The 9,818-nt window shown below is 44.1% G+C and overlaps 1 protein-coding gene across 1 annotated transcript; it reads right to left on the bottom strand.

Annotated features, from left to right (window-relative positions):
* Positions 1 to 841: 841 nt before the first annotated feature.
* On the bottom strand, positions 842 to 3,100 carry LOC125539692 (uncharacterized). Its single transcript, XM_048703201.2, has 4 exons — positions 2,895 to 3,100; positions 2,460 to 2,640; positions 1,924 to 2,351; positions 842 to 1,756 (listed from the first exon to the last, which is right to left on the bottom strand). The coding sequence occupies exons 1-4, from the start codon at positions 2,907 to 2,909 to the stop codon at positions 1,124 to 1,126; spliced, it is 1,257 nt and encodes a 418-aa protein (XP_048559158.2). The 5' UTR covers positions 2,910 to 3,100; the 3' UTR covers positions 842 to 1,123.
* Positions 3,101 to 9,818: the final 6,718 nt, after the last annotated feature.

The raw sequence follows: 9,818 nt of genomic DNA, 5'->3' as shown, positions 1-9,818 counted from the left end.
ACGTCCATCACTCCACGATGAGGTATCTTTGAAGATGTTAGTGAGTTTCTGCGTCTCGAATTTCATATTGAACTTGGAAAGAGTCGGATGTGGTCTTTCCTTCTAATTGGACACACCATATTCTTACATGAATTCGTAGTAGTAATCCAAATCTTGGCCACACTTATTGTTAGTGCTCTTGTTGTGCAAGATCACGGTGGCAGTTAATCCCAAATGCCCTTTCCATATCTTTTCTTGCATCTAAAGCGAACGCCGCCTGCTTCCTCACACCACAAGGCGTCGCTAGGCTATACATCAGCGATAGGCTTCTCGACCCTATTCCTTGCAACCGTTGAGGATACGAAGACAACTAATCTGGATTCCCGCACGAAGAACTACAGACACAAAATCTTATTGTTCGTCAGCACGGATCTTGAAGTACACTGAGGGGGTGCATTGGAAGGTAAAAGGTAGTAGGGTGTTTTTTAGCCGAAAAAGTAGTAGCGTTAGGGATGCAAATTTGTGACCCTCACCCTATTTATTTGAACTAAACAAAGTAAAATTTCAGAAGTTGTGAGACATCTTCCTGACTTTTTTGTTGATTTAGTTGTTGAGCGAAAGACGGTCATAGAATACCTTCAAGGTTACCTATTTGTAGGTTGGTTTTCATCTGCTAGTGTCTGATTCTTCTGATTCAAGTTCACACCTGTGGGTGGGTAAAACACATATAACATGATCCGTAATTCTGGAAGTTCTTCCGTGAGGACGTCTACAGAAGAAGGCTTAAACAGCCAGTCCTCATCTAATTATATTCACCCAGCACAACACATCATCTAGTATAACAACTATAGTACAGTGGTACTTATGAAGTATTCAGTTCATTTGCCATGCTTAAACATTTTGCAAGTAGGGCGTCGGTGTTCGGTTCATCTGTCAAAAGCATAGTACAACTAAGAAGGCCTTGCGGCATTCTCCTGCCATGCCATTGATGAGAGCTGTGCAATAGTTAATTTACATCAGGGCGATCGATCCTACTACAACTACGCCAAAATTATATAGGTCAAACGTCGACCTCTGAACCTCCGCCAATGGGGCGAGATCACAGACGCCCAATGAACACTCTGTACCTCAGGCCTTCCATGGTTTACAAGCAGAGCCTCGTCATCTCTCTATCCGCCTCCTCCCTGGGAGCCTGGGGCTGCATCGCCTTGCTCTCGGCCGCGCACCTCTTGTACGGCATGAAACCTCGCTGCTGGACGAAGGCCGGGCTCACACGCTCTCTCAAACCTGCAGCATGCACCATTTCGTCGTCGCCGCCAACCGCTCCCGTGCATGACTCTGCAGAATTCCGGGCTGTTGTTTCAGCCACACTGCTGGAGGCCGTGTTCGACGACGCTTCCCTCCGCCTAAGCTCGGCGGCGGCTTCGGAAGCATGTTGCTGGTGCTGTTGATCTGCCTTGGGGCTTGATGACACGGGGTACGGCACACTTCCATTGTTGTAGCCGAAGAAAACTGCCCCTTGAGGAACATAGTACATGAACTGCTGCGAGTTTGCCAGCCATGGGCTCCATGTGTTCGCCTCTGGTGCACTGGTGGGTGTCTCGGCCGAAGTATCCAGTTCCATATCCGCGGCAGTTTGCAGGTTGCAAGTGCCAGGGTTTGGCAGCTGATGTGATTCATTCACAACAACTGTCTTTCCAAACAGCTTCAGGACCGGAGCATCGGACGTGTTGTCACACACCACTTCTTCTGAAGTACCACTACTGCCCTTGGATTTCTGAAACACACAATCAAGAAAATTCATCAGAATTGGAAAGATTGAAGAATTTCATTGCATTCAGTAATAATAATGAAATATCTGCTGGTGTTTTGATATTTTGTGGACATGTTAAGACCGGATAGCTACTCTTGCAAGATATTACTATGCTTTTGCTGGGAGTATACCTTGGAATCATTGGTTGGTGGCGCTTGCACAGCGACCTCGGCGGTCCCCGTGCTCGGCGTGGGGCATCGCTCTTCAACGTCGATGGTCGAGGTGTCGCTGTCGAAGCTCTCGGAGCCGCCCAAGCCTATCTGCGAGGTGGTCACCACGGATGTCGGCGAGCAATTCCCCTGCTCACACATGGACAGCTGAGGCTTGTCGACCCGGAGGAGCACGGCGTGGGCGTGCTTCCCCGGCTGCGCGCTCCTCTGGTTGCACGGGTACGGGTGCACCGACTTCCTCTTGGGCCGCGGCGGCGGGATCTGGATCGGCGGCCCGGCACCGCCGGAGCTGCTGCCGCCGCTGTCGCCGGACGAGTCCCGGGTGACCTTGGAGAAGAACTTCTGCGCATGGCTCCTGATCTGCACGGCCGTCTTGGTGCCTATGTGCTCTGCGGAGTGGAAGAAACCATTTGTCAGATCATGAGGATTTTTTGTCATTTTTACTCGGATGATAAGGTATCATCAGACACGGAGAAATTCTTCGGGAGGAAAGGTACCTTGAATTCGGCGCCAGGCGCGGCCATGGAGCTGCATGGCCTCCAGGAAGAGCTTGTGCTCCTCCTCGGTCCATTTCTCGCGCTGCTTGGTTATCATGTACGGCTTCCGCGCCTTGGGGGCTCGGGCCTCGGCCATCATCCGCGTATCGCTGCCGGAATTCAGCAGATCCGGCTTGGTTTCCTTCAGGAGGAAGAAAGGAGAGGATTTTGTTAGACTCGATTCGAAGGGTAAACGTTGAATTTTCTGCTTTGGATTTTTGTTTCACCAAACTAAATTCTACTGCAGAAATAAAAGATATTTTCCAACCAACAAATATCTAGCATCTTTTTTCGTTTGAAAACAAAAGAAAAACAGTTCTGGCGGCCGTGGATCTTTCATCAACATGTTCAACTCCAACTAAAATCACATCTGAGCAAAGATCGAGCGATTATTACCTGAAAACGCGCCATATCTCTCTCCAGATCCTTCAAGATCAAAGCGCCGGCAAAGCCAAATCTCGCTGCGACGACCACGACGAAGAACAGAGGCGAAATCAGCAGCTCCTAATCTTTGTTGTTGCTTCTCGCTCCAAAGGAGAGCAGAGCAGGAGAGGAGAGGAGAGGAGATGAGGAAAATGAGGAGGCGTGTGCTGCGACGGGGAGGGAGGGGAGGGGGGAGAAAAAGGGCTCGGCCAGGGGTGCCACCTCGGACGGGATTTTTGGTCGCTTTGCGCTTTTCCCCGGTGCGCTTTTCTGACGCGCAAATATCCTAGCGCCCAAATTCGGGAGGCCGCTCGATTCTTGTGGCTCTCGCTGCTGCCTTTCCTTCACCTGCCACCGCTCCCTCCCTCCCTCCCTCCCACGGTTTGTTGGGTAGTGGAGGACTACTGGCACCAAGCGAGCGAGGTCACGTCTCCACGACGGTACGTGGCGCCCGTGTGTGGTGTGGTTCATCCATGTGCTGTGCTCCCCGCCCGTGGGGTGGGGCTGCACGAAATGGATGCGTCTTCGTCCTACCCGTTGGGTGACTGTCTATCCATCGCCTCTTTTTTTCACCCTTTTTTCTTCTTTTCCGCAAGATTTCAGCTGTGGTGCGCGCGTGTTTTACCGACACTTTTGATGGATGTTGTTTTGTTAGGCCGAAATTTCGCCGGTCAGTGAGGGTATTGGCACATAAAGAATTTCGACTAGTGTTCCTGGTGATTGATCAGGCTTTCTTTTTTGAGAAAAAGCGTTGGTGAGGTTTCGGGCATGCTGGGTTTTCCTTTTTGAAGAGACATGAGAATCGTAGTCGGCCAGGTTACATACATCAAGAATCATAGTCGGCCGATCGGTTAAGTGAGACTTTAGTATTACGAAAAGGATAACGAAACTAAAGATAAGTTAGGCAAATGAACACTAAAAAGAGAGGCTAGAACAGTTCATTAATTAAGTTGAAATATCATATATGAAAAACGGGGCCCTAGAAATAACCGATTTTCTTATAATCACATACTCTCTGAAGTTGTCTTCTTCTACACGTAGCGATTAGTAGATATTTACCGCTTGATTTGTGGGACGAAAAAGCGCAAGAGACTGGAATACCATCTTCACACGTCGAACAAGCAAAATCCAAAATATCTAAGTGTTCCCCTACACAAATATCTTGGAGCTTCGATTGGCAAAAGAGCATGCAAAAACCAAAAGCGTAGCCAAAGGATACCTAGCATCTTGCCTCCAGAAATATCTAGAAAACCTGCATTGTCATAAATGATAAACACAATCATTGAAATAATCATTTTTCTTATAATCAGGTACTTGCTAAAGTTTTATTTCTTCTTCACATGGTGATCATATATTTCCCTCTTCTTTGGTTGAAAGAAAAAAGTGTGAGATGCCAAAATACAAATATCGGCTCCACACGTGGATGAAGCAAAATGCAAAAAGGTAGCCATGAATATCTAGCCGCTCTCCTTGACAAATATCTTGCGTCTCGATCTAGCAAAGAACGATCATATACTTTTATAATCTGTTGTGGAAAGCGATATGGCTAATTAAACAATCACTAAATCGACCAAAAACCTTGTCGGGCAAGCTGGGGCATTAGAGATAATCATTTTTCTCATAATGAGATACCTTTATTCATCTACACGTAGCTATTAGATATTTGCCTCTTGTTTTGTGGAAATAGCAAATGGGTCTCAGGAGTCAGGTCCCATTGCAGCACCTGAATTAGATTTTTTTTTAGAAAATTGAAAAGGAGAGAAAAATTCTGAAACCGTTTGGTTTCAAACATGCTCAGGTATTACACTGTGAAAATATGCTAGTTTTAAGTATTCTTGGTAATGAATCAAGCGTTTTGCATAGAAGTGTGATGATAGTAAAGTTTTGCGCATCCTAGTTTCCTTTTTTTGGAAGAGATATGCTACTCAGCTGTCTAAGGATCATAGTCGGCCAAGCTAGGTACATGAAGAATCATATCCGTCTAGTAAGAATCATATCCTTTTTTCATCTTCGATTGTGTCAGTTAGATGAGGCTTCATTAATTCTAATACAAATTTTATAACCTACTGTTGTATTCTAAAAAATGGCGAAAAAACTAAATATAAGTTGGTTAAATAAACACTAAAATAAAGGCTAGAACGGTCCATTAAGTTGAAATATCATATATGAAAAACGAGGCCTTAGAAATAACCGATTTTCTTATAATCACATACTTCCTAAAGTTTTGTTCTTCTACACGTAGCGATTAGTAGATATTTACCGCTTGATTTGTGGGACGAAAAAGCGCAAGAGACTGGAATACCATCTTCACACGTCGAACAAGCAAAATCCAAAATATCTAAGTGTTCCCCTACACAAATATCTTGGAGCTTCGATTGGCAAAAGAGCATGCAAAAACCAAAAGCGTAGCCAAAGGATACCTAGCATCTTGCCTCCAGAAATATCTAGAAAACCTGCATTGTCATAAATGATAAACACAATCATTGAAATAATCATTTTTCTTATAATCAGGTACTTGCTAAAGTTTTATTTCTTCTTCACATGGTGATCATATATTTCCCTCTTCTTTGGTTGAAAGAAAAAAGTGTGAGATGCCAAAATACAAATATCGGCTCCACACGTGGATGAAGCAAAATGCAAAAAGGTAGCCATGAATATCTAGCCGCTCTCCTTGACAAATATCTTGCGTCTCGATCTAGCAAAGAACGATCATATACTTTTATAATCTGTTGTGGAAAGCGATATGGCTAATTAAACAATCACTAAATCGACCAAAAACCTTGTCGGGCAAGCTGGGGCATTAGAGATAATCATTTTTCTCATAATGAGATACCTTTATTCATCTACACGTAGCTATTAGATATTTGCCTCTTGTTTTGTGGAAATAGCAAATGGGTCTCAGGAGTCAGGTCCCATTGCAGCACCTGAATTAGATTTTTTTTTAGAAAATTGAAAAGGAGAGAAAAATTCTGAAACCGTTTGGTTTCAAACATGCTCAGGTATTACACTGTGAAAATATGCTAGTTTTAAGTATTCTTGGTAATGAATCAAGCGTTTTGCATAGAAGTGTGATGATAGTAAAGTTTTGCGCATCCTAGTTTCCTTTTTTTGGAAGAGATATGCTACTCAGCTGTCTAAGGATCATAGTCGGCCAAGCTAGGTACATGAAGAATCATATCCGTCTAGTAAGAATCATATCCTTTTTTCATCTTCGATTGTGTCAGTTAGATGAGGCTTCATTAATTCTAATACAAATTTTATAACCTACTGTTGTATTCTAAAAAATGGCGAAAAAACTAAATATAAGTTGGTTAAATAAACACTAAAATAAAGGCTAGAACGGTCCATTAAGTTGAAATATCATATATGAAAAACGAGGCCTTAGAAATAACCGATTTTCTTATAATCACATACTTCCTAAAGTTTTGTTCTTCTACACGTAGCGATTAGTAGATATTTACCGCTTGATTTGTGGGACGAAAAAGCGCAAGAGACTGGAATACCATCTTCACACGTCGAACAAGCAAAATCCAAAATATCTAAGTGTTCCCCTACACAAATATCTTGGAGCTTCGATTGGCAAAAGAGCATGCAAAAACCAAAAGCGTAGCCAAAGGATACCTAGCATCTTGCCTCCAGAAATATCTAGAAAACCTGCATTGTCATAAATGATAAACACAATCATTGAAATAATCATTTTTCTTATAATCAGGTACTTGCTAAAGTTTTATTTCTTCTTCACATGGTGATCATATATTTCCCTCTTCTTTGGTTGAAAGAAAAAAGTGTGAGATGCCAAAATACAAATATCGGCTCCACACGTGGATGAAGCAAAATGCAAAAAGGTAGCCATGAATATCTAGCCGCTCTCCTTGACAAATATCTTGCGTCTCGATCTAGCAAAGAACGATCATATACTTTTATAATCTGTTGTGGAAAGCGATATGGCTAATTAAACAATCACTAAATCGACCAAAAACCTTGTCGGGCAAGCTGGGGCATTAGAGATAATCATTTTTCTCATAATGAGATACCTTTATTCATCTACACGTAGCTATTAGATATTTGCCTCTTGTTTTGTGGAAATAGCAAATGGGTCTCAGGAGTCAGGTCCCATTGCAGCACCTGAATTAGATTTTTTTTTAGAAAATTGAAAAGGAGAGAAAAATTCTGAAACCGTTTGGTTTCAAACATGCTCAGGTATTACACTGTGAAAATATGCAGTGTTGTTGGTAATGAATCAAGCTTGCTTTTTGCAAAAAGTGTGATGATAGTTCTCGCAAAAAAAATGCGTGATGATAGTAAAGTTATGTGAATCCTAGTTTCCTTTTTTGGAAGAGATATGCTACTCAGCTGCGTAACGATCATAGTCGGCCAAGCTACGTACGTTAAGAATCATATCGTCTAATAGGAATCATATGCTAGTTTCCTCTTCGATTGTGTCAATTAGATGAGGCTTCATCAATTCTAATCCAAATTTTATAACCTACTATTGTATTCTAAAAAAGGGCAAAAAAAACTAAAGATAAGTTGGTTAAATGAACACTAAAAAAAGGCTATAATGGTTCGTTAAGTTGAAATGTCATATAGAAAAAACGGGGCCTTAGAAATAACTAATCTTCTTGATTAGTAGATATTTACCGCTTGATTTTGTGGAAAGAAAAAGTGCTTATCATCTTCACACGTCGAACAAGCAAAATCCAAAATATCTAAGTGTTCTCCTCCAAAAATATCCTGGAGCTTCGATTTGGCAAAAGAGCATGCAAAACCCAAAAGCGTAACCAACTCGCCTCCAAAAATATCTGGAGAAGTGAAATTATCATAAATGTTAAACACAACCTTAGAAATAATCATTTTTCTTATACTCATATACTCCCTAAAGTTTTGTTCTTCCGCACATGGTCATGAGATATTTCCCTCTTGTTTGTCGACAGAAAAAAGTGGGAAAGACCTAAATATCCACTCCACACGTAGATGAAGCAAAATGCAAAAGCGCAACCATGAATATCTAGCAGCTCTCCTCAACAAATATACTGTAGCTCGATGTTGGCAAAGAATGACCATATACTTTATAATTCGTCGTAGAAAAAAGAAGATAAAATTAATTAAATAATCACTAAATTAGACAAAAAAATCTCGTCGGGCAAGCTAGGCTCTTAGAAATAATTATTTTTCCCAAACCTTATACCCCTAAAGTTTTGTTCTTCTATCCACGTACCTATTAGATATTTGCATGTTGTTTTGTCATAAAGAAAAAGTGTGAGAGACTGAAATATCATCATCACACCTCAAACCAGCAAAACCAAAATATCTAACAATTTTGCTCCAAAAGTATCAAGAACTCCATCTTGGTGTGAACAAACAAAAAACCAAAAGTGAAACCGATAATATTATCATTAAACTAAAAAACCCAACATTTTTGCCTAAGTTGCATTTCATAAATGCAAAACACCACCTTAGAAATAACTAATTTTCCTATAGTACTAGTCAAAAAAATAAATCTTATAATAAAGTGTTCCCGAAACTTTTATTCTTCTGCACACGGCGATCAGATATTTCCCAATTGTTTTGTCGACGGAGAAGAGTGCGAGAGGCTTCACGCCCCGAGCAGGCGAAATGCAAAAGGGCAACCATGAATGTCCGGCAGGCCTCCTCACCAAATATCTCGCAGCTGGATCCGGCAAAAGCGCGAGCAAAAACCCAAAAGCGTAGCGTAGCCTAGAATATCTCTCGTAGCTACCAGCTACAGGAGGAAATATCTCTGGATAGTACTACACGGGACTGGTCGCTCGATGTGGGAAGGGAAAGAGGAAATATCTCGTGTTGGGACGGACCGCACGGGACTGCTGCAATCTCTGACCTGACCCTGTCCACCTTCCCGACTGATTCCCCCCAAACCGTAATTTTCTCGAAACAGTGCACACGCGTCTTGCCCGCTTTGAAATATCGCCAGCCGGGACGGGGCCCACCCGCCCGCCTCACTGCTGGGATGGATGGATGGACGGATGGATAGAAAAGCGCAGGGGCGGCGGGGCCCGCCACTCGCTTTTTGGACACGTCAAGGCAGGCAAGCTGGCCGAGGGAGGGCGTCGCTGGTGACGCCTCCCCACGTGGAACCCCGCTGCCTGGTCGCGCTTTTCGCTCCTCGGATGGGCTTGGGCGATCCTCCTCCACATGCTCGGGTTGGCGCCGCGCGCGGTCGACCGGAGCCTTCCCAGCCACATGCTCGCTCCGCACCACCGGACGGAAGAAGTTTGGGTGGAGACGTGACCCGCGGGCCCCCCGCGTCAGACGCTTGGGTCTCTGGCGGAGTCGCGAGAGGCGGTCCGATGTTGCCCGTGCTGCGCCCACCACTGTGTCGCCCACGAGGCCGTGCCGTGTGGCACAGCTGCGCGAGTATCCAGGTATTATCCGTCGGCGTCATCGGCATCGGCATCGGCCATCCGTTTATTTATTTATTTTAGTTTAGGAAAACATGGTTTGGTGAGTTGATACTAAGAGATAAACCATTGTTTGTGTGGTGACACTGCGACCGGATAGGATATGGCTAGGCTGGATCACGCTCCACTCGTTTAGCGTGGCGTAGGGCAATAATTCACTCACTCACAGGCGCTTTTATTGCCGTCTTTGGGTTCGGGACGGCGACGCCTCCAGCTGCGGGCCGATGCTTGGATATGCTGCCTCGGGCGGTTTTATCCTTTTCTTTTCGACCGCGGCGAGTAGCGGTCCAAAGCTGGTTTCTTCACGCATGATGATATTAATTAATTATTGTTGTGGAAAGGCTTTTGTTTGGGTGAAGGAACGGCCTGGCCACTGCGGGGCGAGCAGTTGGCGCAACGCACCTCATCCGATGCACACGAGAGAGAGGCCGCTGGCTCTGTGATCTGTACAGCGCGC

Source organism: Triticum urartu, chromosome 2A (genome assembly GCF_056163025.1).
Source record: "Triticum urartu cultivar PI428250 chromosome 2A, HENAU_Tu73, whole genome shotgun sequence".
Classification (NCBI taxonomy): Eukaryota; Viridiplantae; Streptophyta; class Magnoliopsida; order Poales; family Poaceae; genus Triticum; species Triticum urartu.
Note: the sequence above shows the minus strand (reverse complement) of the source record. Positions and strands in the feature narration are given on the sequence as shown.

Excerpts from the sequence above, each read along its gene's own strand:
- LOC125539692 (XM_048703201.2), bottom strand. Across the intron at positions 2,352-2,459 it reads CGCCTGGCGCCGAATTCAAG|AGCACATAGGCACCAAGACG; the intron begins GTACCTTTCCTC and ends TCCACTCCGCAG. Across the intron at positions 1,757-1,923 it reads CACCAACCAATGATTCCAAG|AAATCCAAGGGCAGTAGTGG; the intron begins GTATACTCCCAG and ends TGTGTGTTTCAG.